Below are 24,706 nucleotides of genomic sequence, written 5' to 3'. Positions count from 1 at the left end.
CCGGAGGGGTGTGTGCGGGGGGCCGGAGGCGGCTGTCACTGTCGGCTCAGCCTGCGCCGGGGAACATTGGCCGCCTCCAGCTCCCGGCGCGGCCCGACCCGGCCCGGCTTGGCCGCCTCAGGTGAGTCTCCCAACCCACCCGGGACCCTCCACCGGTTCGGGTCCAATCCGCATCCCGGGGGAACCGTGCGATCCTGGAAGGACCGAACCCCCCAGCAGAGCTGGCACTGCACCTCCTGCCCCGCGGGGCCTGCCCAGAGGGGCCCCTCCACTGCCTCGCACTCGTCTGAAAACTCCCGCTAGCCGCTGCATACTTACTGATGATGCTCGCTGGGCCGGCCGCTGCCTCTGCGCTCCCCTCCTGCAGGGACCCCCTGAAGGCCCCTTCCCCACTCTCTTCAAAGTCTGGGGACACTGGAAGACACCCCCTGTTTGGGGCGGAGCCCAAACTGCGCAGGTTACTGACACCCCGAATGCACCACCCCCCATCCCGAGGGCCGGGCCGCGACCCTAAAGTCCCTACCCAGCTGAGCCCCTTGCCAACTCCAGGACCCCCTCCTGCGGAGTGGAGTGTCTCTGTCTCTCCCTCTGTCTCTCTCTATCTCTCTCCCTCAAATGAGGCTCAGCGGAAGCCCCGAGTTATAATTAGCCCCACTCGGGTTTCCTGGTTAATCTCCAACAACGCCACTATCCCCAGATCCAGACGACCAGGACTGGCTGGGTGATGGGTGAACGCCCGGAGGGGGTAGTTCCGACCCGGGGAATTTTGATCTCTTGGCTGGAGATGCTGGAACTACAGCAGCTGTTGCCCCCAAAATAGCGCCCCTGTTTTGCTGCGGGGATCTCCGGAGCTCCCTGAACACAGACGTCCTGGCTCGCCCTTCAATCCTCTCTGCGATGCTCACGATCTTCCAGATGCCCCCACACCGAGGCTCGGGCGGGGAATTCTGGCCTCTTCTTGGTCTCTACTGCTCCCGGTTGGCAGCGGAGAGCGTTGCAATACGGGGATGCAGTAGGGGTTTGAGTTCTGGTGAGCCCCTCAGGGGGCTAGTGATCCAGTTGGCTGGAGTCAGGCGAGAGGGGTGCGGCTGATGTAAAAAAGCAAAACGGGTACCAACCGGCCGTACCGGAAAGAAGCGAGGCGGAGCAGGGTGGGGCAAGGTGTGTGGACTGAACAGGATTCCAAGATGCCTTTGGAACCTGGGACTCGATACCTTGAATGCCCAACCCACTCCCCAGAAGGGTTTGGCCAACCCAGGAGAAGCTTGGGTTGTGCTTTCTTATAACTTGCAAGCTCCTGAAAGGCCCCACCCATCTCTTAGCCCCGCACCTGCCCTGGGGCCTAGACAAGGCCTTTCCAGCCCTTTACTGAATATTAGGGGTCTTAGCCCAAGCCTCAGGGGACAGGAGTATAGGAGGCTTTGAAACTTGCTGGGCATGGGAGGCTAAGTATTAGCCAGTCTTATCTCAGTTGGCTGCATTTGTCGTGGCATGGGTGTATGGGTGTGTGTGTGTCTGATCTTGTGTTTGCCTGTGTCCTGTCTTCCTAGTTTGACTCCATTTCTCCCCCTCCCTTTACCAATCTGCCCCACCTCCTCTGCAACTCCTCGATAACCCTCGAGCAAGACTGTTTCTTAATCTCCCGCTGAGCCGCACCGGTCTTCACCCTTTCTTTACCTTTCTTCCTCCCAGCAGACGTCAGCCTGCCCTGGCAGTCATGAGGCCTCCCTGGTATCCCCTGCATACGCCCTCCCTGGCTTCTCCGCTCCTCTTCCTCCTCCTCTCCCTCCTGGGAGGAGGGGCAAGGGCTGAGGGCCGGGAGGACCCGCAGCTGCTGGTGAGGGTTCGAGGGGGCCAGCTGAGGGGCATCCGCCTGAAGGCCCCCGGAGGCCCAGTCTCAGCTTTTCTGGGCATCCCCTTTGCAGAGCCACCTGTGGGCTCACGTAGATTTATGCCACCAGAGCCCAAGCGGCCCTGGTCAGGAGTGTTGGATGCTACCACCTTCCAAAATGTCTGCTACCAGTACGTGGACACCCTGTACCCTGGGTTTGAGGGTACTGAGATGTGGAACCCCAATCGAGAGCTCAGTGAAGATTGCCTGTATCTTAATGTGTGGACACCATACCCCAGGCCTACCTCTCCCACACCTGTCCTCATCTGGATCTATGGGGGTGGTTTCTACAGTGGAGCATCCTCCTTGGACGTGTACGACGGCCGTTTCCTGGCCCAGGTTGAGAAAACCGTGTTAGTATCCATGAACTACCGAGTGGGAACCTTTGGCTTCTTGGCCCTCCCAGGAAGCAGAGAAGCCCCTGGCAATGTAGGCCTGTTGGATCAACGGCTGGCCTTGCAGTGGGTCCAAGAAAATATTGCAGCTTTTGGGGGAGACCCGATGTCAGTGACTCTGTTTGGGGAGAGTGCAGGCGCAGCCTCCGTGGGCATGCATATTCTGTCCCTGACAAGCAGGAGCCTCTTCCACAGGGCTGTCCTCCAGAGTGGCACACCCAACGGTCCCTGGGCCACGGTGAGTGCCGGAGAGGCCAGGCGCAGGGCCACGCTGCTGGCGCGCCTTGTGGGCTGTCCCCCAGGTGGCGCTGGTGGCAATGACACTGAGCTGGTCGCCTGCTTGAGGACAAGGCCCGCTCAGGACCTGGTGGACCATGAGTGGCACGTGCTGCCCCAAGAAAGTATCTTTCGGTTTTCCTTCGTGCCTGTGGTGGACGGGGACTTCCTCAGCGACACGCCGGAGGCCCTCATCAATACCGGAGATTTTCAAGACCTGCAGGTGACTAATGGCTGATGGGGCAGACCAGATGCTTCGGGGTTTCATCCATCCTTCCCCTTTCCCAGGGACCCAGGCATGAGGGCTTACTGCAGATCCACTGTTAGAGGTCCAAGTTTGTGGGTCCCAGAGTCAGTCCTTCCCTGCTGAGTGTTCAGACCCCAAAGCGGGCGGAAAAGAAACTCCCGGTGCACTTGTTCTCTTCTGCCATGCTTTGCCCCTCCCTTCCCAACTCTCCGTTCTACCCAATCCTGGCTTTGTAATGGCTCATCTCTCTGGCTATTGGTTTGCTCATCTGTCTGTCTGGCCTGTCTATCATCTCTCCACCCCTCCCCCTCCCCCATCACTATCCTCAGGTGCTGGTGGGTGTGGTGAAGGACGAGGGCTCCTACTTTCTGGTTTACGGGGTCCCAGGCTTCAGCAAAGACAATGAATCTCTCATCAGCCGGGCCCAGTTCCTGGCTGGGGTGCGGATCGGTGTACCCCAAGCAAGTGACCTGGCGGCCGAGGCTGTGGTCCTGCATTACACAGACTGGCTGCATCCTGAGGACCCTGCCCACCTGAGAGATGCCATGAGCGCGGTGGTAGGCGACCACAACGTTGTGTGCCCTGTGGCCCAGCTGGCTGGGCGACTGGCTGCCCAAGGGGCTCGGGTCTACGCCTACGTCTTCGAACACCGTGCCTCCACATTGACTTGGCCCCTCTGGATGGGGGTGCCCCATGGCTATGAAATCGAGTTCATCTTCGGGCTCCCCCTGGACCCCTCACTGAACTACACCACGGAGGAGAGAGTCTTTGCTCAACGACTTATGAAATACTGGACCAACTTTGCCCGCACAGGGTCAGTGGTATTGGAGTGGGGATGACCTCTGGGGGTCCAGGGGAGAGGGACGCCCATAAATGGTAGTGAAAAAAAAAAAGGAAGAAGATTCCACAAAGGAAAGGGGATGGAGAGAGGATGTAGGCAGAATGGGGGAGTCCTTAAGACACACGAAAATGGTAGAGATTTTTAATGCCAGCACTCAGGAGACAGAGGCCATTCTGATTTATATAGTTCCAGACTAGCTGGGGCTATACAGAGAGCTCTGCAAAGGCTGCAGGGCAGGTGCTGGAAGTACAGCCCAGTGGTGGAAGGCTGAAAGGCACAAGCATATGAGGCCACCCCACACGCCAAAAGACAGAGAGGCAGCTGGTATTCAGCAGGTAAGGAGATTGCAGTGCAAGCCCAACTATCTCAGTTGGATCCCTGCAACCCACAGAAAGGTAGAGAACCAACTCCACAAAGCTACTTTCGGAGCTCAAAATCCCCCCCCACACACACAAACGCACACAGATAATGATGATTAATAATATCTTAAAGACAAGACAGAGAAAGGCAGTAGAGGTCTAGGGGCATGTAGCTCAGTCAGTAAAGCACCCACTTGCCTAACACTGCACAAAACCTTGGTTAGGTCAGTTTTTTTTTTTTTTTCTTTTTTCTTTTTTCTGTTATCCAAAGTAAAAGTAGTATTTATCTACACAGCTAAATGCATAATCCTAGAATTTTTATTTTAAAATAGGGTCTCGGTATGTAGCCCTGGCTGACCTGGAATTTTCCATGTAGATCGGGCTGGCCTCAAACTCAGAAAAAAATTAGCCTGCCTCTGCCTTCTGGGAACTGGGATTAAAGCTGGAAAACACTTTTTTAATGGAAGGGGTGGGGGGAATCAAAAAACGGAACAAGGAAACAAAGGGAAGAGGAGAAAGAGACAGAGACGTCCAGTGGAGAGAAAACTTCCCTAGATGGAAGGTACTTAAAATGAGAAGGGAACCTGGTGCCCCATTTCTGTGATCCTCCGCACTCTGGGAACCTGAGGCAGAAGCATTGCCAGATTGAATAACTCCCTCCCTCTCTCTCTCTCAGACACACACACACACACACACACACACACACGAACGGGGGGGGGGGGTGCTGGCTGGAGAGAGTAGGAAGAAGAGTGGGGGCGGGGGCTGAAGAGGATCCGTCTTCATTCCCTAAGGGCAGGCTGAGATTTCCTTTTCCTTCCTCAGAGACCCCAATGACCCTCGAGACTCCAAGTCTCCACGCTGGCCACCGTACACCACTGCCGCGCAGCAATACGTGAGCCTGAACCTGAAGCCGTTGGAGGTGCGGCGGGGACTTCGCGCCCAGACCTGCGCCTTCTGGAATCGCTTTCTCCCCAAATTGCTCAGCGCCACCGGTAGGCGCGTGGGGTCGGGGAGCAGGGAATGCACAAGGCGGCAAGGGTTGGAAGGACGGGAGAGAGAAAGGGTGCAAAACACAGGGTGTAATCCCTCTCTTCTCCACCCCCCCAGCCACCGAGGCTCCCTGCACCTGCCCAAGCCCCACCCGTGGGGAGGCTGCCCCGAGGCCCGGGCCCAACTTATCCCCGTCCTTCCTCTTCTTCCTTTTCCTCCTCCACTTCGGGCTTCCGTGGCTCTAACTACAATCTTTTCCCCACTCTGGCCTCTGAGCACACTTACTGTGGCTGAGAAGGGGCCCCTCTCAGGGATACAGCACCCCACTCCATTCTCAAGCCGATACAAACTGGACAGACTCAGGGGTCTTTGTTTAAACACAAATTCAAAGAAACAGTTTTTTTTTTTTTTAATGTAAAAATTATCCTTTGGAGATTGAGCCTGATGCTGAGGGGAGAAGGATCCGGGGCTAGTCAGCGCCAGCCAATGGGTCTTAAATAATCGCCAACCATTTCTGTATCTTCTCTTTTCCCCACCAACCCATGGACCCTCCTCCCATTCTGATCCTGTCCCTCCCCTCCGTCTTCCGGTGATTTTTCTCCCCTCTCTCCTTCCTGCCACTCTTCACTTCTACCTTCATTCTCCGGATCATCCACTGTTATCTTTCCACCACCCCACTCGGCCTCCGACAATGCGTGCACGCCGGCGCACGCACGACCGATCTCCACCACCCGACCTGTTCCGTTTCTTCCTCCGACTCTTGCGGGGTGCCCTGGCCGCAGACACGCTGGACGAGGCGGAGCGCCAATGGAAGGCTGAGTTCCATCGCTGGAGCTCCTACATGGTGCACTGGAAGAACCAGTTCGACCACTATAGCAAGCAGGAGCGCTGCTCAGACCTGTGACCCCTCGGGGGACCCCAGGTCCTGCCGCCCTGCCCGAGCCCCTAGCTGTATATATACTATTTATTTAAGGGCTGGGATATAATACAACCGAGCCCCCAGGCCCTGTCCAACCCTCCCCGACTTCTTCCCACTAGGGGCTCCCCGTCTTCTGCATGTCTTGGGCTGAGCTCCCCTCCCCGCGGTGCCTTCGCCCCTCTGGGCCGCCAATAAACTGTTACAGCCACTAGAGTCTGTGCAAGCGGCGGGAACTTGGGGCGGGGGCCAGGTCACTAGGACCAGACAGACGCCTCAGGATTGGTGGGCACTGTGTACCCTGCCCCAGCATCCGGCGGAAGCAAGCGCTAGGCCCGCCCTAGGGGTGGTGCTCGCGACTGCGCAGCAAGGCTGGTTTGCCGGCGCCTTTTCGAAGGCTCGGAAGTCGGTGTCAACCTGTGGTCTGATCTTTCCTGCTACTACCCTGTTTGGTGAGAGTTCCCCGCCCGCCCGTAGCTAATCTCAGACAACGCCAGGACCCAGGAGTTCGCCCGGCCTCGGGGACGGCCGCTTTACCGAGCACCCTGGAGCTGCTAAAGGACGTGCACCTGGGCGTGGCTGTGCCCTGCCAGGATCCCGCCCGACTGGCTCTCCTCTCAGGCCACTACCTTTACTATCACTACGGCTGCGATGGACTGGATGACCGTGGCTGGGGATGCGGCTACCGCACCCTGCAGACTCTGTGCTCTTGGCCAGAGGGTCAGTCCTCGGGCGTGCCCGGGCTGGCAGCCTTGCAGGGAGCCCTAGAGGACATGGGTGACAAGCCCCCCGGGTTCCGGGGCTCCCGAAACTGGATCGGCTGTGTAGAGGCCAGTCTCTGCCTAGAACACTTTGGAGGACCTCAGGGGCGCCTGTATCACTTGCCCCGAGGAGCAGGGCTTAGGGAAGAACTGGAGCGGCTTTATTCACACTTCACAGCGGGTGGGGGCCCAGTAATGGTGGGAGGAGATGCAGATGCTCAGTCCAAGGCCCTGCTGGGAATCTGTGAGGGGCCAGATGGGGAAGTCTATGTCTTGATTCTGGACCCACACTACTGGGGAACTCCAAAACACCGTTGTGAACTGCAGGCTGCTGGATGGGTGGGCTGGCGAAAGGTTAACAGTGTCTTCGATTCCAATTCCTTCTACAACCTGTGCTTGACCAGACCTATCTAATCAACTCGCCCTGCCTGCACTGTTGGACAGATCCCAGAACTGCGACTGATCCGACACCGATTTACTTCTCTGGTCCCTGCAGCAGATGAGTCTCCTTCAGTATCATGTTTGGGCCAAGCACAAGGTCACGGGCAGGTGAATCTGAGTTCAAAGCCAACCTGGTCTACTCAGCAAGTTCTAGGTCAGCTGGGTTAGAGCTGTTCTGAAAATGATAATAAACTGGCATAATTCAGCTTCCTATGGCCTAGCCTGTTTGTGAAGGAGCATAGGACACACAGTTAACAGACATCATCAAAGTGTTTTTACTAGCGGGCAAAATAACGTACAAAAAAATTCTCAGCTGATGGGATAAAGTGGTCACAGGTATGGATGTAGCTGTGCAGAATGAGGGACGCAGAGGCTCAGAAGAAATCAACGTCATCGGGGGCATCCAGGTCTCGATACTCCACTATGGCCCTTGGGTCTCCTCGAACCATCCTGTGAAATAAAGGCAGTAAGAACAGACATCCCTATAGTCTGGGGTGGGGGTGGGGGAAGCTTGGGCATCTTTCATACTCACCTGTTCCGAGGTTTCCCAGGATAACCTTGGCCTCGAAAAGCATCATAGTTCCCACGGCCGGCACCATATGGAGCATGGGGGTAGGGAGGCCCTCCTGTTGGGACTGCAGGGCGGACAGCACCAGCTATGAGAAAGACCCAGGGTGAACTAAAAACTGACCTCAACTCAGCCTAAGTTTTGTAGCCCCCACAAATCGCAAACGCCTGCACTGCCTTTCCACACTCACCTCCATAGCCCAGGATGGGAGGCCGGGGCTGACCATACGGCATCAAGCCCTGTGGCGTCTGATGTGGGTAGGGAAGTCCTGGGGTCAGGCCTGGGGGGAGTACAACATGGACAGAAACATGAATTACTGCGGGGGAGGAAAGGGACTGACAAGAACTCTAGGAACTGGGCCTGGAGGTTAGTGGAGTACATTTCTGTACTGGCTGGTTTTGTGTCAGCTTGACACAAGCTGGAGTTATCACAGAGAAAGGAGCTTCAGTTGAGGAAATGCCTCCATGAGATCCAGCTCTAAGACGTTTTCTCAACTAGTGATCAAGGGGGGAAGGCCCAGCCCATTGTGGGTGGTGCTATCCCTGGGCTGGTAGACTTGGGTTCTATAAGAAAGCAGGCTGAGCAAGCCAGGGGAAGCAAGCCGGTAAGCGACATCCCTCCATGGCCTCTGCATCAGCTCCTGCTTCCTGACTTGCTTGGGTTCCAGTCCTGACTTCCTCTGGTGATGAACAGCAGTGTTGAAGTGTGAGCTGAATAAACCCTTTCCTCCCCAACTTGCTTCTTGGTCATGATGCAGGAACAGAAACCCTGACTGAGACACCTTCTCTAGAGGAATAAAGGAGTCAAAGGTATGGCGGCCACCACAGATCGTATCTTACTCTGGGCAGGGCCAGGTGGCTGAGCTGGCTTGATCTCAGGCAAAGCTGGGCGCTTGGCATCTGTGAGGAAATTGTTAAAGAACGCCACCTCCTTCTTCACCTCCTCAATCTTCTCGGCGTGCTTATTGAAGATATGTTTGCGCACAAACTCTGGACCCTGGGAGGAGGAGATAAGGACAGCATGCTGCAGTCTCTCCTCCCGAACCCCGCTGGACAGTAACAACCTCTCCAATCTTTTCGCACACCTCCCAACCCACCCTACCAATTCTTTTCACATCCCAGACCTTGAATTTCTTGCCACTGAGAGGACAGAGCCACTTATCCTTGCCCAGTTCCTGCGTATTGGAGGTGACAAACTTCTCCACTTCCTGCTCTGGGTCTTTACGACCCATCTTCTGGGCCTCTTCCTCAGAAAGGGATTCACGCACACTCAGCAGCGGAGTCAATTTCTCCTCAAATGTCTTCTGCCACTCCAGCACTGTGTGGATGACAGAGGCAGGCTGAGAGGGGAACTGAAGCAAGGGGTAAGAGGAGGAACAGGAGACAGAGGTTGGTCATGAAAGACGACATGGGGGACCCGAAGTGTACCTTCTCCATGACTGATTCGGTTGGGAGGCATGGGCCCCCGAACGTGGATTATGCCACAGCGGTTTGGCATCTCGTCTTCATTAGGGTACTCACAGGTGTTGTAATAATCCAGAGAATGCACAATACGCAAATAGAGAAGAAGTTTATCCAAGACCTGGGGGAGAGGACACACTACTTAGCCATCATACACAGACACAGCATGCATGCCCCTGGACACACACTGCAAACGGCCAGAACCAGCACCTTGATCAGTTTCTCATCTCTCTCCACATTGATCTCTGCCGGGTTGCCTTCCTTGGGAGGTTCCTCGGGAGGAGGTCCTCCACTGCTCCCCAGAAGCTCCTCCTCCTCAGCACTCACTTCCTCAATCAGGTAGTCAGTGATGTTCTTCAGGATGGGGTTTTGTGAGGGCAGGCTCTAGCAAGGATGAGATGGACAATGAGGCGGGGAAACCAGCCCAAAAACTGGACCGTGAAGAGGAAGAATTGGCATCCCAGACAAACCCCGTGTTTCCTAACTGCTCTCCACATTCCTACTTTCTTCCATCCTAACTCACAAATGACTATGCTGTTGGAAGCTGGAGGAGACAGTATCCAGAGGGGCGCACAAGGCAGGTTATGAGTAGGACCAAGGGATTAGGAAAACCGGCAAATGAGGTCAGGGGCAGCACAAGAAGCCATTGGGTACACTAGAAACAATCCCCTGGGAGTCACTGACTGTGGGCACAGGAGGCGTCCCAGTCTCAGAGGCCCAGAGCTGGGTCCTGTCATCCAGCGTATGGATCAGCTTGGCTGCCAACTTGATGTCATTGCGCACTATCTGCTTGTGCTGTGTAATGCCATTTATGTTGCGGACACGCCGGGTCAGGTCTCTGTTCACACCAGGACTCAGTTCACACTCCCGGAGCTATAAGGACATAATCAACAAGGAGGCCAATGACTGCCCCAGAAGCTGCACCCTGAAGAATGTGCCCTACAGAGAATCTTAAACACAAGCTCCCCAAAGGGTCCTGAGCCATGGTCACAGTCCCATAGCTTCTCAGACACAAGTGAAGCCTGTGGGTGAAGCCTCATGGCTATAGTGGATGTGGAAACGGGTAAGCAGAGCCCAACCAAGCTTCTGTGCCCCACTCCCAACACTCACTCGGATGTTCTGCAGGTTCCAACATATCTCCTTAATGTTAACACTGCGGTCAAAAGTCACCCAACCACGGCGGAAAAACCTACATAAGAAACTTTATCAGCACCGTTCCAGAAGAGTCAGTGTGGTCACTTCCTACCTCACCTCCTCACACCACCTTCTTACCTCCGCTCTGGCTGGGGCTCTGACAGTGCCACCCGCATAAAGCCTGGGTATCTTTTACAAAGCTGCAAGAGTCAAAAAAATCAAGGAAGATTAACACCAGATAGTAAGTAACTCAGCTCACTCCTCTCCCTCATCTCCACTGTTTAAAACCCTAAGCAAGTTCCTGAAGGATCTGGGACTCACACCAACCCTGCCCCTAAGACCGATGTCCCTACTCACAGAAATGATCTCTGCCCTTGAAATGTTGGGCGCAATGTTGCGCATGAAGAGAGAGCAAGTCTTATGCAAGGGCCGGGGTTTACACTCCAGCCCTGCAGCGTCCTTAGGCTTCTCCCTCTCCTCTTCTTTGGGCTTCTCCTTTTCTTTAAGTGCTTCTTCTAAGCAAGAAGTAGTCATCAGAACAACTTTATTATATATAAATATAACATGTAAGCAGCACTTACAACCAGACATCACCCCAGAAAACCCCTTCCTATAAACCAGAATCAATCTCCCTCCTCTCACCCCCACACAGTGTAAAATTATCCTTGTATTATTTAAATGATGATTTCTCATTGTACTCCAGACATAGTGCTGTAATTCTTAATCAAAGTGTATCCTGCCTGAATGTTGGTGTAAACATTTCCCCCCACTTATTTTCTGACTTATCAATAAAAGCTAATCTGCCAATGGCTGAACAGAGAAAGAGGACAGGGCTAGAATAGTGCTGGACTTCCAATCCCAGCCAGGGAGAGGGAGAGCAAGAAAAGACACCATGAGACCACATCTGGAGTAGAGATCCAAATCAGCACAAAAATGCAAATATTTTGGCGATTTTGCCTTTTGCCTGGGAGGTGAATAGATCAGCTTAGAAAATAAGAATAGGTTACTTATTGTTCAGCTACTGTGCTGTAAAGCTTATTAAATAAATCTTATAGTCTGTTTCATCTGGGAGCTAGCCAAGACACACAATTAACAGCTATTTATAAAAATGCACCCACATGCACACACTAACCCCACAGTAAAACAAAGGGGCAGAGCGAGAGATCGATCAGTACCAGCTTCCTCTCTCTGCTCCTCAGCTTGGCCACTCTCAGACTCGGACTCGGACTCGGACACACTGCCCTCATCGAAGCTGTCGTCACCACTGTGCTTCCTGTTCCGCTTCTTGCTCTGTGGACGCAACAGGAGCAGGCCATCAAGACCCCCAGGATCCACCCGCAACAATTAGCCTCATGCAAAACACACCCTACCTTTTTGGCTTCCTTCTCAGCCTCTTCTTTCTTCTCTTCCTTGTCCCCATCACCCTCAGATTTTTTAGTTTTGTCATCACTGGGACTGTCATTTTCAGCCTAGGAAATGGTTCTGACGTCAGTTTCCCTTGCTGGCCACAGAGCCATCCCCAGTGCAGTGTCCAGCTCCCTCAGGCCCTGCCGCTCAACCTGTTTCCCATCTTCTTTCTTCTCGTCCTTATCGTTGGCCTTGCGCTCTCCGTCCCCGGGCGCTGGTCCAGCACGGCTCTCCTCTTTCTTGCTGGTCTCCCCAGTCTTGCCTGCCTGTTCCTCCTCCTCCTCCTGCTCCAAAATTCGAAGATCGTTCTCTGTGCCACCTTCCATCTTAATGACAGCTACCAATGACAACACCAGCGGTCACACAGGGCTCTGGTCTCTCTTCCCAGCCAAGACCTCCCTGACCTTTAAGCCCATACCTGCATCTAGCATCTTAACAATGGCATCAGCTTTGTCTATATCCAAGAGAAGGTTATCAAACCAGCCACTCTCCATGAGAGACAGAAACACCTTCAATCGATTCTGCAGGGCCCCCCGGGCCTCCTGCCGACGCTTCCCCACCTCATCAGGGTGGTATTTAGATCTGAACCTGGAGAAGAAAGCAAGCAGGAGGGAAAGACAAAACAGTTATGAACAGCCAAGACCTGGATGTAGGGAGGGGCCCAAGAAAGGCAGGGTATAGCCTCTCACACCCATAAAAGGTCATAAAATCAAGAAAGGGGTGCACTAAAACCACCCAACACCCCAAAAGGAACCAGAGGCCATGCTCTGGAAAGCTCTGAGGGCGAACCAGGAATTGAGAGCTCTGGGTTAGGAGACCATGGCTCTGGGGAAGGCCAGGGTTATGAGGCAGCTCTACTGCTGTGAGCCTCTGGGAAGCATTAATGTGAGAAGGTGCCCTTTCCCAAAGCTTCAGAAAAAAGCTAAGGGAGCAGGAGACCCAGAAAGCCTCCCTCTCCTGGCCAAGCCCAGATGAGGTTCCCACCAACTCCCTCCACCCCAGGTGGAGCCAGAAGGAAACCTCAAGTGTACCAGATAGAAAAGGCCCAAAGGCAGGACACCTTTCTCCCCTCGTGGGAAGAAAAGGCAGAAGGGGCAGGAAAGAGGAAAGAAAGAGGCCAAGTGCCTGCACAGCCTCAGGTAGGTATGGGATAGAAGAGGGCTGGAGGGTTAGAATCTGGGTAGAGCATGAAAAAGAAAATATTTTAACAGGCCTCTGAGGGCAGGGGAGAAAAACAAAGGCAGAAGAAATTTGGGGTAGGAGAAAAGAAATGTGGGAAATGTGAGGGCCCCGAAATCTAAAACAAAGACAGACAAATTGAGAAAACAGAAACAAGAAGTGTTTAGCAGAGAGCAAGAACACAGACAGAAAGAATGGAAGGTGCATGGGCGATCCAAAGACACACAGGGCAGTCAGAAGAGGCACGAGGACAGGACAGAGCAGGCTGAGCAGAGAGGAAAGCCGCAGGCATCACCTCCAGGATCTTTACCTTGGCTGCTTGGTCAAACAGAGCTCAAGATTTAACTAGTGGCGCCCAGGGCCCATGCTGGCTGGCGGGCTGCCCGCTGGCTCCTGGCTGGGGTGACCGGCCTACATGCCCCGCCCACGCGGGCCTCCGCGGTGGGGGCCCTGACTGACTAGCTGCCTGAGCAATACATTCAGCTAGACCACTGCATTGTGCACAGCGGTGCCCTGCCTGTCTGCCTGGCCGGCCCCGCCGCTCAGCCCAGGGGCTCATGTATGGGCTGGGTATGGTGGGGGTGGAGGTGGGTTTGCTCCGAGCTCCGTCGATGAGCGGGTGTAGTTCCCAGTTCTGGCTCTTTTCAAGGAGGAGGAGCAGAAAGAGGATGAGGAGGAGGAGCAGGAGGGGGGAAAAGATGGTTGATTAAAATTAAAACATCCACATAAGGAAAAAAAAATTCAAATTCTTTTTTTCTCTCAAACGACCCTGAGATCTTGGCTGTTCTTGTCTGGCTTCACTCGTTGCCTTGGGAGACCACGGCCACACTGGGTCCTGGTGACTGGGGATGACAGTGACCCACACCAACAAGAGGATCGCAGTCTGAGTGCTGTACCAAGAAGCTAAGTAGCTCTGGTCAGCTGCCTGGAGGTGTCCCAGTGAGGAAGGCAGAGAAGGAGGTGGGTGGGGTCCCTCCCCTTCCCCACTCCCAGGAAGTGCCATGGTGGGGAGAACCGGAGGACAGGGCTGCAGCTCCTCCAGTCAGACCAGAGAAATGGGCCAGGGCAAAGGGGGCAGGCAAGCAGGGACACTCACCACTCCTCGTCTTTATGAGCCAGGAAAAAGTCCTGCATCTGCTGCCTTCGGAAGTCCAGTTTGTAGTCGTTGTATCGTTTCACTGCCTCGGTCTCATCCACAGAGTCATCCAGAGACAGGAGGAACTCTTTGAAGGACTTCATTATGGGTGGTGGCACACCCAAGTCAATCTCTGCAATGCTGCCCAGCCTAGAGGGGAGGGATGTCCAATCAGAAAGGCTAGGTTTTCAGGGAGAGCCCAGGTGGTCAGTCACCCCTTCCTGTGCCTATATGCCCATCACTCCAAGCATGTAGGCACCCCAGAACCTATCCTTTTTCCCAGGCTCCAACCAGTCTCCCACAACCCCAGACACTCTCCCCAAACCTGGCAATTCCCTTCTCCCCAGAACCCCAAGCTCTACCTGGCCTGGATAGGCAGGACATGGTGCTGCATGATGTGGACGTCTGGGTGGCCCCAGGGCTGAGGGGGGCCGTAAGTTGGTCCCCCACCCCCCCCAGCATAGGGCATGTCATAGCCACTGTGGTATGGGTCAGAGCTGTGCTCATCCCTGAGGGTGGGGGACACAAAAGTCAGACACAGAAAGATCCAGAACTACCTCTCCAGAACAAGGTCAAGGGCACGAGGAGGGGCACGCGGAGGATATGGTCTCTCACCCAAGGGATAAAAGGGACAAAGGAACGCTGGGTGTGAGGGATGACTGAGGCAAGGAAGCAGCCAGCTTTCAGCAGGAGCAGGGCTGAGGCCTGAGGGACCTGAGGGTAAGAGAAGACAGTGATGCCACCTCACCAGTCTCTCCGCATGCGCTTCTGTGGGGGACTAAGTTCATGTCGAGGGGGGGAGAAGCGTTCCCTTCGGTTTCTGTCATAGTCTCGATATTCACCCCGACTGCGGCGCTCACGGCCTCGGTCCCACTCTCTGCAGGTAAGAACAAGTTACAGTAGCACAGACGGAGCTGTCCATCAGTTGCAATGCCTGCCTAGAGAACACAGGCCTTGGTTCCACCCTCTAGCACTGCACATGGGCAAACAAAAGGACACAGCAGCCGGACAGCTGCGGTGGTTCACACACAAGCTGGCCTCCACCTGCTACATATACAAAGCTATATGCTCCTACTTCCACCTCCCAAGTATTGAGGTCACAGGGACACATCACTACACCTACCTTAGAGCCAGTGTTAAGTCTATGAATCTTAAAACTATGCATTAGTATAATTATTCTGCAGATACAGAGACTGAGTCTAGCACTTCTAGACTTCACTCGACCACTGAGTTATGCTAGGCCCCACGCCTGCTTCCCTTTTAGAAAACTTGAGATGGCGTCCCTAAACTACACAGGCCGCCCCTGAACTCACTGTACATGAGGCAGTACACAGTGTCCCAAAATTGCACAGGCCACCCTACAGGCAGATCTTGAACTTGAGATCCTCCTGCTTCAGCTTCAAGTGATGAGATTATCACCCTATATCACCATGCCAAGTTAATAACATGTTTTTATGAGAAGTTTTCTCAAAAAAACAAAAACAAAAACTTGCTATGGAAGAACACTGTTCTCTTCAAGGTCTGGCTTGATAAGGGGGAAGAAAACGACTACTCACAGATACATTATCATAAAAGGAAATAATGGCTTTTTCAGATAACTTGGGCTTTTCTTTCTGGTTTCTACATAAAATTAACATAATCTTGCTGTGCTGACAAAATGCTCACACTCTTGAACAGCTGGGCTAGGTATCTGGTGTGGGGGGGTTAGTTACTCATATCTATTTTTAGACAGGGTCTCTCTATGTAGCACTGACTCTCCAGGAATCAAACTCAGAGATCCTCCAGCTCCTGGCTCCTGTAATTAAAGGTATCCAGTCCCCTTCTTGATTTTTGACACAGGCTCTCATACTTAGACCAGGATTGCCACCACCTTGCATAAATCCCCCTGCCTTTGCCTCAGGAGTGCTGATTAGAGGTGTGAGCCCTGCTCCTAGGAAGAGGTAGTTCAAGGGTGAGCTGGAGCAAGGAGAATGTAATTCTAGCACTTAGAAGATGGAGACAGCTACAGAGTGGATGAGATAAAACTGGGCTACATAAGACCCTGTCTCAAAACTAACACATGGAGTGTGTTAGACTGTTCCATCAAAACCACCCCAGTAGGCGAGAGCTGTGTCTCTGGAGTCAAACACTTGCCTACAATGTCCAATGCCCTTCAATTGTTACATTAACATCACTGTGCTACCAGATCTTAAACAGCTCCTGACATTTCTCACTATACAGTCTCAGAACGTACTGCAAAGACTGCTCATCTCAGAAGAGTCTACACATCAAGACACTGTTGAGCTCAGACTGGTAGATACAAGTTTTCTAAAATGAGTTTTTACCAGCAAGTTCCACTAGCAACAAACACTGACAGCTTTTCTCCTAGTGACAACTTCTTAGCTTGTTTTCCTGCATATGTCTGCCAAGCACTAAGTGTGAAGCCCCAGTGTTGACAATGCTCCAATAAAAGACCTGCACCTGTGAAAAACACTTCAGGCAGGGACAGCAACACTTAGCACAATGCTCTTTTATGCATTCTTCTCATCCATTGCTCATCCTGAAAACCCAACACAGCACTGTATCAGGGACACTAAATGACGCTCTTCCTTCAAGCTTGCATCCTTTTCATGATTTCTGTCTTAAGGTGTTGACCACCACTCCTACAGCTCCACTAAGACCGATTAAGAACCACTATATCAACCAAGAGCATGTGCTCCTGTCTGAACTGTGTCATGCCTACTGACCTCAGCTGTTCACATCACCTGTGTCTGGGGACTTCCCTAAGTCCAGCTAAGTGTCTCCTGTGGCTCTCCAAAACACTCTACCTGTGGTCATCATCTGTTCCTCAGAACTTACGATCCTTTGCAATAATCATGTCTATCTGTAGAATATAAACAAAGTCACTTAGGCCTCACAATTAAACTCTGAAGGACTTCATCTTCTAGCTTCAGACTCAGAAAAGTAAATTTGATTTCCTTCTTAAAGAACCACTAAGAGCTGGGCATGGTGGCTCACAATTCTATTCCCAGCCCTGAAGAGGCTTAATGCAGGTCAGCTCTATGTGAGACCCTGTCTTAAAAGCTGAAGCGCAAGGGGCTAGAGAGGTGGCGCTCATGAGTTAGAAGAACCAAAGCTCAGCTCCCAGGATCCACTCACACCCCCATCAGCTCTAGTTCCAAGGATACAATATTCTGTCCGGGCTTCCTACAGATATCAGGCACAGCATGCATGTGGTGCACAGAAATCACAAAAAAAAAAACAAAACCCAAGCTGCCAGGAATAGTGGCACACACCTTTAATCCTTCTTCTGTCACGCAAATAAAGCACTCAAATCAATAAATTTTAAAAGATAAATTTGTTTTCAAGGTGAGCTACGGCATTTAACTCACTAAATTGGTTTTGCTTTTGTTATTTTTAACTTGCCCTGTAGTTAAAAGCACTGGTGGGTTCCTCTTGCAGAGGACTAGGGTTTGAGTCCCAACACCCACAAAACAACCAGCTTTACTCCCCATTTCCCAGAGGATTTAATGCCTTTTACTGGTATCCATGGGCAGCAGGCATGAATGAGGCATAATGTAAGCAAACCCCCCATAAACAAACATACATTTTATATATATATATATATATATATATCCATATTTCTTCTGTTTTAAAAAATCCCTTCAAAAATCTCTTAAACAGGATGTGGTAGAACATTCCCATAATTCCAGCATTAGGAAAGGTAGACAGAAGCACAAGTCCTCATCTACCTACAATTTTCAAGCCAACAAGGTTAAGAAATTATCTTTTCCATTGGAGCTGGGGGTGCAAAATCCTGATGTCAGTATAAAGACTTTTTCCCATTCAGACTCTTAGTCCTAACGCTTCTGATCAATTTGTGATTTCTTATTTGGGTTTAAGATTGGGTCTCCCTATGTAGCCTGCCCGAAGATGCAGTTATCCAACCGGCTGTGCCGAGCTCCTGTCCACCACTGGTCTCTTTGATCTTAAAATTAAAAGCCCCGGATTCAAAATGTTAAAGGCTCAGATGAACAGGAAATATTCGACTACAGAAATGATTCAACGGTAGATTACATCCTAATAAGATGTTGCAAGGGAAAAAGCAAGGACGACCAAGGGGAACGGAAAAACAAATTGCGTCGCACAAAGTTGTTGCAGAGTGGGGTGGACGTGGGGGGGGGCGTTAATATTGTCTCACCGGTCATTCCAATCGTCCCCTCGCCGTCTTTCATCTCTTTCCCGGGAACGGTCATAGTCGCTGCGCTCTCTTCGAAATTTGTCCCTGCGTCTTCGGTCGTATTCATCATCACTGTCACCCATGGTGCTGTCAGAGGAGGCCTGGGGCCCGGCGGCGGGTGGACACGGTGATGATGAACAAGGACCAGAGGAAGGACAGTCCCCCGGGGACAGCACGCCCGCCTCCCTCCCGCCGAGGCCGGCCTGCCATCCCGGGCAGGGCGATCGCTCCGACAGTTTCACTGTCCCCAGGGGTTCCCCCTTATCCACCCCCGAAGCCCCCGGGCACAGTCCTCTCCTTCCGATCCCGCCGCCCGGGCCTTTCCTTCCCCTCCCCCACCTGGCAGCGGTCGGGGCCGTTGGAAGCGCGCGCCGGCGGGCTTGTTTTCCGGGCGGACCGGAACGCGCGACAATGGGCCGCACAGAGGGTTTGACGGAGACGCGGGGATTCTCAGCCGGGAGATGAATGGAAAGATGAGAGCCGGACCGCGGAGGGTTAGAGGAGTCGCGCGCGCAGCTTACGTCACACGCGGAGTTCGGCCTCCAACTACAAACAAGACCCTCTATCAAACTAGAACTAAGAGATTAAAGGAATGACGGGAAAAGGGGTGGAGACTCAGAAGTCTCGCGCGGTTTTACGACAAAATCGCCCCAGCACCAGGAACTACGGAAGCTGAGCTGAGCCAAGCCAGATCTTCTGGATGTGCTCGTGCCTTTTTGAAAATGCGGGGAATGGAGCAGTTTCGTTCCCCTTACGCCTCCTGGGTAGGAGCTTTTGCATCCAGAGGTTGCTTTGCAGGAGCCCTGGATTGGGACACCTCTTGACCTCCTTAAGGGCGGATCTGCTCCTCCTCACGCTGTCGATGGGCTTGGGGATGATGGATGTCATCATCCCCAATGCATAGAAGCAACCATTTTAAAGGCATCTCCTCCCACCATTTTCTTCTGCAGAAATCTACAGTATGTGCTACTATAAAATGCGTTCTTCCCGCTTTTCTTGGACAGAGGAGCCCAATACTCACTCAAAACGTGTAAATCTCAAACTTAATGCCCAATACTTTAATGGGAGTCTTTACGTTGAGGTCTGGAAGCAACCACCAGGATCCACCGGTTCCCAGTTTAAATTCCTAATTCCGTAAGATAACACTGAGTAAGCCCTTCTCCATGAATAGAATACTAAGCTAAGAAGGGAGCATGCCACAGTCTTGCTGCTGGAAAAGAAGAAAAAAAAAAAAAAATCCCAGCGTCTTTAAACCTCGTAAAGGTGTCTTTACAAGGGAGCATTTTAAAAACTTAGTATGGACAGTTATGTTGGCACAGGCCTGTAACCCAAGCTGCTCAGTAAATCAAAGCAGAACCAAATCCAAGGGTTTCAGAATGAGTTCAAAGCCAGCCGTGGCAATTTATTGAAACCCTATCTCAAAAACATTTTCCAAAAGGGGCTGGAAAGATGGTTCAGTGATTAAGAGCACTTCCTGCTCTTGCAGAAAACTAGAGTTGGATTCTCAGTTCCCATGTGTCTAGCAGCTCACATGCTGTTAACTCCAGTTTTTAGGAATCTGATGACCTCTTCTGGATTACAAGGGCACCGAGCTCAAGTGTGCATACACTTACACATTGATATGCAAATACCTGTACTCAGAACTTTTTTTCCAAGACAAGGTTTCTCGGTGTAGCCCTGGCTGTCCTGGGGTCTACAGTCCCTCTGTAGCCCAGGCTGGCTTCGAACTCACAAGATCTGCCTGCCTCTGCTTCTTGAGTGCTGGGATTAAAGGCCTGCACTACCACAACCAGCTCATACACATAATTCAAGAAGGAAACATCATAGAACCCTGTCTTGAGAAAGAAGTAGAGGAGGAGAATGGAAAGAGTGAGACATATAATCCAATGATAGAATGCTTGCCTACCATATGACAGGACCTGGGTTTGGGAAGAAATAGGCCAAGAAAGGAGAGAGGGAGGCTGAGGGTACAGTTTAGTGGTAGAGCATTTGCTCAGCACGTATGAGTCTCTGACCCATCCTCAGCACCTTCCCATTCCCCACAAAAAAAAAAAAAAAAAAAAAAAAAGTAGCCAGATGCAGTGTCCAACTCCTGCAGTCCCAGTGCTGGGAAAATGAAGGGGGGATCCAGAGCTCAAAAACCACCTCAGCTATCTCAGCTATGTATCAAATTCAAGGGCAGCCTGCGATACTTCACAATGTCCTTTGTAAGATTACCTCTTCTGGCTTTGGCCTATGTCACCGCATTGTGGCTAAATATACCAAGCAGGTCAGCATATTTAGTAAATGTAGGACCTGTTATGATGCCTCCATCTGGAAAATGGCCTGGGTAATTGAAATCGGTGAGCATAGCAAGTATACCTGCTCCTTCTGGAGCAAGGCCAAGATGAAGAAAACAGGCCACTGGCATCTGGCACTGTGGTTTCTACACGAGAGCAGTGGCTAGCGGAGCCTGGACCTGCAAGATCACTTCTGCTGTCGTAGCTATCATCAGAAGTCTGAAGGAATTGAAAGACCAGTAGAAATCCAACCGTCTGGAGACATCCCTAGCCAACAATGAATGGGTTAATTTATGTAACAACCGAAGTACAGAATGAGTTAACAAAAGATAAATATACGCAGGATATCATTATGTAACCCTTATTGTCCTGGAACTTAGTCTGTAGACCAGGCTGGCCCCAAACTCAGAGTCTGTCTCTGCCTCCTGAATGCTGGGGTTCTTCGAGATTTACCCAGCCTCATCCTACGAGACTCCAATGAAAGAACAGACTTGCAAGTGTTTTTAACCACTCCAGGGGTTATTATTTCATGAAGAGAGGATGAAGAGGCAGCATCTGGAAGCAAACACTAAGGGTGGAGGTCGGGGGAGGTGACAGATGGGGGCTAAGATCCCGGCAGGGACTTCTCAGGGCAGTCAACAGTCGGTGGTGACAGTGGCTGAAAGCTCTTGAATGCGCCAGGCGCTACAAGCCTTGCACAAGATGTGCCCATCCAGCGGGTAGCAGCCTTGACATTCCCCCTCAGAGGACAGCAGCAGCCCACACTCCTGTGCAGAGAAACAAAACCTCTATTTGCCTGAGAGCTCTGTGACTTCTCCCCCAGCTTCCCAGGCTCTGCAAAGCTCTCACTCCTGCCCAGGGACCCCCTTACCTCACACTTATAACAGCCAATGTGGAAACTTCGATCCAGAGCAACAATTCTCACCGTCTCCTCCTGACCTGGTTCTGGCATGATGGCCCCACCACACACTGAGCATCGTGGGGCAAATTTCCTACAGTGGAGGGGAACCAAAGAGGCTGTCAGGTCCTTCCCTCCTATCCCCTCAGGAGGGCTGAAGGGGTGGGGGTGAGAAAGGATTTAAGAGATGTGTTTCCATCTTGGGGGAGGAAGTGGGGTCAAAACAAGAATGAAAGGCAGAAACAGAAGAGGCAGACCCTGGGACATGAAGAAATAGGTCAGGGCAGGCATTCTGAACCAAGGTAAGACCTGTGGAAATCTTCAATGCAATGGATCTGGCTGGTGGCGTCCACTGTGAAAGGGATGCCATCAAGGCCACGGTGGCACACCACACAGGTGAAGCAACCAGGATGGTAAGCCTTCCCCATAGCCCTCAGGATTCGGTCCAGGATGGGCTCAGAGCACGTGGAACATTTCTCCAGGGTGGCCTAATAGAAAAAGAGGAAAAAAGTTCAGGGGGCAAAAGCCACTCCAGAGTAAGACTCAGTCTCGAAGGAAGGAAGGAAGGTGGCCACCCACTTGAGAGGAGGGGCTGCTCCACCCTCCTGCAGCTAGTATCCACAGGTAACTCATTCCTTAGGCTGGGGCTGTAACTCAGTTGGTAAAGTGTTTGTCCAGCATGCAGTAAGCCCTGAGTTCCATTCCTAGCACCACAAAGAACAGATCTGGTGGCCCACACCTGGAATTCCCATATCCCAGGTCTTCCTCAGCTATACCCAAAACATTCTTTCCGTTGATGGACCAAAGGTTCTGCGAAAACCTGCGAGGCTGGCTTCAAACTTGCTTTGTAGCTTAGGCTCTCCTCCAGATAGGCCTGAGCCACCACATTAGCTCCTTTCTCCTTGTACCTCAGCTTGAGTGCCCAGCCTCCAGTCCCAACCGACTGAGTATCTGGCCCTCTCTTAGATAGGAACCTGCCTGTCAATCATGATGCTTCATTTAGCAACCCCCTCTCACAGCCCAACTGCTCACCACATAGCAGCTCTCACAATATGCCCGCCTCTCCACAGCATAGAAGTGCTGGCCCCGGAGCTGGGCCCGACAGGTAGAACACACAAAGCAACCAATATGGAAGACACGGTCCAGGGCCACAACCCCGGCCCCATCACCAACCACATCTTCGCCACAGCCACCGCACCGACCTGAGGACAGAGAGGAATGAGATCAGTCTCCACAGACCCAGCACACCGGATCCACGTCTCCTCCCATTTCCACCCTACCCACCAAGTCAGCTCACCAAAGTACTCCCCACTGGGCGGGTGGCTCATCTCATGCACCAATTTCTTGGTCAGGCGCTCCAGCTCCTCTTCTGGAGGATGGCTGAAGGGGCCCTACGGCGAGAATCGGGGCTTTGGGGTGCTGCCTATGGTCTCAGATACTATAAATAACCCATAAGGTCAGGAACCCTGAAATCTCTGAGAATATCTTTCCGAAGCTGACAGGGGAAGGAAGCCCCTTCCCTTTGGACATCTTGATCCTTGACCTCTGAGTACCCTAAAACCGTGATTGACTTATTCATTAATTCATATCTGAGACGGTGTCTCATATAGCCTAGGCTGGCCTGGAACTCATTACGCAGCCAGATACGATCTTAATTTACTGATCCTCCTGCCTCTACCTCCCCCATGCCTGGTTTATACAGTGCTGAGTCTAGAACTTTGGGATTCCTACATAATAGGCAAGCACTCTACCAACATCTCCTAAAAACAGCATCTTTCTTAATCCCTCAGCCTCCATGGCACCTAATCAATGTCCACTAAAGCACAGTACCCCCACCCCCTGGCTTACCTGAGGCTCATGCCCACCTCCTCTTCCTCCCCCTGCAGGGCTTTGTACTCCAGCTGCTCTTTCCTTAACCCCGGGTCCTGGCTCTCGGTGGCTCCTATAGCCAGTCCCCCAGACCTCACCACGACCTGTCAGAGGAAAGTGGGGGCCTGGGAGAGGCCCAGAGGCCTGCGAGGGCCCCCGCCTGGGCAGTCCACAGCCTCTCACAGGTTGAGCCACCTTTACTTGCACAGGGAAGGCAGGACCAGCTGGAGTGCTCGCGGTAGCATAGGAGGCTGGGGTAGGTCCACCATAAGGGGATGCTGGGAGCATCGGGGTTGGAATAGCACCTCCACTGGGCTTCAGGGAGCCTCCACGGTAAGCCTGGGAAGATGGGCAAATACAAAAACAGTAAGGCCAGATCCAACATCCATGCATGCCAGACGGGAACCCCGGGGAAGCAATGACTTTTGACAAGTTCCCATGGGCTAGGCCTAACCAGGGGGTAACGTTCATGACTCCTCGTACCAGGTGTATTAGTTTCAAAGAGAGTGAAGAGGGTAGATGAGGCTGAGGAGAATCTACAGAGGGAACTGGCTCAGGACGGGGAAGAGACTGGACACAGGAAATCACCTGTCTGTCTGGTCGCCTAGGTGCATGACTGCGGCTCCCGTCCAGATCGGCCAACATACTGGTGAGCGAATCTATCTCAGCATCCAGACTTCCAGGGCGGATGACTCCCCTGTCTGGAGGGAGCCCCTGGGACCGAGCCAAAGCAGGAAGAACAAATACAGATCACACCCCCTACCTAGGCTTCCCTCACCTCGATCTTACCCTCACCTCCAATTCTCACCTGCAGGCGCTGGGGCGCTCCATGCGATCCCACCCAAGCAGGCCCCCGATCTTCCAGTACCCCCGGAGGCTGATAACATTGTTCAGGTGGGAGGGGGCAAAAGTTGACCCTGGGGTGAGGCTGGAGCGCTAAAGGGAGAGACGGGAGGTGGGACTGGAGAAGAGGTACCTCGTTAAAGCTGCCCTTCCCAGGGCCGCTCTCCTTCCCGTACCTGGGAGTCTGGGAAGGGACCAGGAGGCTAGGGGAAGTTGCACAAGGGCAGGGGCCTCTGGCTTGGGGAAGGGACAGCAGGAAGCAGGCAGGCCAGGGAGAAAAGGTGAGGAAGGTGGCCAGTGGCTCTTCTGCCACTCCCAGGTGTGTGAGAGGGGAACACTTACTCGGTCCGTGGGTCGTTGGCGGCCCCAGGGTGCCTCTGGGCAGCGCTCTCCCCTGAGGGATTCTGGAGGGCTCTGGCTGCTTTGGAGGAAGCCAGGTGGGCCCCGACATGGTCTGGAATAGGTCACTCCACTCCAGACAGAGGTCAGGACCCCCACAAGACCAGAGACCAGAGCTTTGAGGCCCTTCCCTTCCTTTCGGCCTCACGCCCCGTTTGGGACTCCCGCAAAGAAACTTTTTCTGCCTTTTTTTTTTTCC

The 24,706-nt window shown here is 52.8% G+C and overlaps 4 protein-coding genes across 10 annotated transcripts; 2 read left to right on the top strand and 2 right to left on the bottom strand.

Annotated features, from left to right (window-relative positions):
• Window positions 1–3: 3 nt before the first annotated feature.
• ACHE (acetylcholinesterase (Yt blood group)) lies at window positions 4–6,131 on the top strand. 2 transcript variants are annotated; one of them, XM_080941098.1, is made up of 5 exons: window positions 4–121; window positions 1,696–2,785; window positions 3,139–3,623; window positions 4,832–5,001; window positions 5,782–6,131. In XM_080941098.1, the coding sequence occupies exons 2-5, from the start codon at window positions 1,718–1,720 to the stop codon at window positions 5,901–5,903; spliced, it is 1,845 nt and encodes a 614-aa protein (XP_080797224.1). In that variant the 5' UTR covers window positions 4–121; window positions 1,696–1,717; the 3' UTR covers window positions 5,904–6,131. The 2 variants fall into 2 exon arrangements, with proteins under 2 accessions (XP_080797224.1, XP_080797225.1); XM_080941099.1 differs by having other exon boundaries at window positions 12–121; window positions 1,693–2,785.
• A 215-nt stretch (window positions 6,132–6,346) lies between these two features.
• UFSP1 (UFM1 specific peptidase 1) lies at window positions 6,347–7,299 on the top strand (the record flags this gene model as incomplete). Its single annotated transcript, XM_080941041.1, has 1 exon — window positions 6,347–7,299. A coding segment is annotated over one exon (744 nt), but the record flags the coding sequence as incomplete, so codon positions are not given.
• A 69-nt stretch (window positions 7,300–7,368) lies between these two features.
• Window positions 7,369–18,803, bottom strand: SRRT (serrate, RNA effector molecule). Of its 6 annotated transcripts, none has more exons than XM_080941092.1 (20): window positions 18,559–18,803; window positions 18,181–18,320; window positions 14,749–14,877; window positions 14,363–14,509; window positions 13,962–14,150; window positions 12,105–12,274; window positions 11,839–12,023; window positions 11,650–11,748; window positions 11,455–11,569; window positions 10,637–10,794; window positions 10,418–10,479; window positions 10,256–10,334; window positions 9,830–10,018; window positions 9,356–9,529; window positions 9,113–9,266; window positions 8,809–9,002; window positions 8,525–8,681; window positions 7,876–7,977; window positions 7,650–7,773; window positions 7,369–7,567 (listed from the first exon to the last, which is right to left on the bottom strand). In XM_080941092.1, exons 2-20 carry the CDS (start codon window positions 18,300–18,302, stop codon window positions 7,492–7,494), a joined length of 2,625 nt encoding a protein of 874 aa, XP_080797218.1. In that variant the 5' UTR covers window positions 18,303–18,320; window positions 18,559–18,803; the 3' UTR covers window positions 7,369–7,491. The 6 variants fall into 6 exon arrangements, with proteins under 6 accessions (XP_080797218.1, XP_080797222.1, XP_080797220.1 ...); XM_080941096.1 differs by having other exon boundaries at window positions 7,650–7,752; XM_080941094.1 differs by having other exon boundaries at window positions 7,876–7,965.
• A 2,237-nt stretch (window positions 18,804–21,040) lies between these two features.
• Window positions 21,041–24,706, bottom strand: TRIP6 (thyroid hormone receptor interactor 6). The gene is made up of 9 exons (XM_080940593.1): window positions 24,451–24,706; window positions 24,074–24,201; window positions 23,854–23,979; window positions 23,245–23,604; window positions 22,694–22,787; window positions 22,429–22,598; window positions 21,706–21,884; window positions 21,370–21,490; window positions 21,041–21,265 (listed from the first exon to the last, which is right to left on the bottom strand). Exons 1-9 carry the CDS (start codon window positions 24,557–24,559, stop codon window positions 21,134–21,136), a joined length of 1,419 nt encoding a protein of 472 aa, XP_080796719.1. The 5' UTR covers window positions 24,560–24,706; the 3' UTR covers window positions 21,041–21,133.

The sequence above is a fragment of the Micromys minutus genome (assembly GCF_963924665.1).
Source record: "Micromys minutus genome assembly, chromosome: 29".
NCBI classification, from domain to species: Eukaryota; Metazoa; Chordata; class Mammalia; order Rodentia; family Muridae; genus Micromys; species Micromys minutus.
This window is presented reverse-complemented; position numbering and strand designations above follow the sequence as displayed.

What these genes read in the sequence shown, in the direction of transcription:
- ACHE (XM_080941098.1), top strand. Translation starts at nt 1,718, where the DNA reads ATGAGGCCTCCCTGGTATCCCCTGCATACGCCCTCCCTGGCTTCTCCG. An exon ending in GAGATTTTCAAGACCTGCAG is followed by an intron (nt 2,786 to 3,138) that starts GTGACTAATGGC and finishes CACTATCCTCAG; the next exon opens with GTGCTGGTGGGTGTGGTGAA. An exon ending in ACCAACTTTGCCCGCACAGG is followed by an intron (nt 3,624 to 4,831) that starts GTCAGTGGTATT and finishes TTCCTTCCTCAG; the next exon opens with AGACCCCAATGACCCTCGAG.
- SRRT (XM_080941092.1), bottom strand. Translation starts at nt 18,302, where the DNA reads ATGGGTGACAGTGATGATGAATACGACCGAAGACGCAGGGACAAATTT. An exon ending in GTCCTGCCTATCCAGGCCAG is followed by an intron (nt 14,151 to 14,362) that starts GTAGAGCTTGGG and finishes CCTCCCCTCTAG; the next exon opens with GCTGGGCAGCATTGCAGAGA. An exon ending in GAGATGAGAAACTGATCAAG is followed by an intron (nt 9,267 to 9,355) that starts GTGCTGGTTCTG and finishes CCTCTCCCCCAG; the next exon opens with GTCTTGGATAAACTTCTTCT.
- TRIP6 (XM_080940593.1), bottom strand. Translation starts at nt 24,559, where the DNA reads ATGTCGGGGCCCACCTGGCTTCCTCCAAAGCAGCCAGAGCCCTCCAGA. An exon ending in GCCCAGTGGGGAGTACTTTG is followed by an intron (nt 22,599 to 22,693) that starts GTGAGCTGACTT and finishes CTCTGTCCTCAG; the next exon opens with GTCGGTGCGGTGGCTGTGGC. An exon ending in ATTGTGAGAGCTGCTATGTG is followed by an intron (nt 21,885 to 22,428) that starts GTGAGCAGTTGG and finishes TTTTTCTATTAG; the next exon opens with GCCACCCTGGAGAAATGTTC.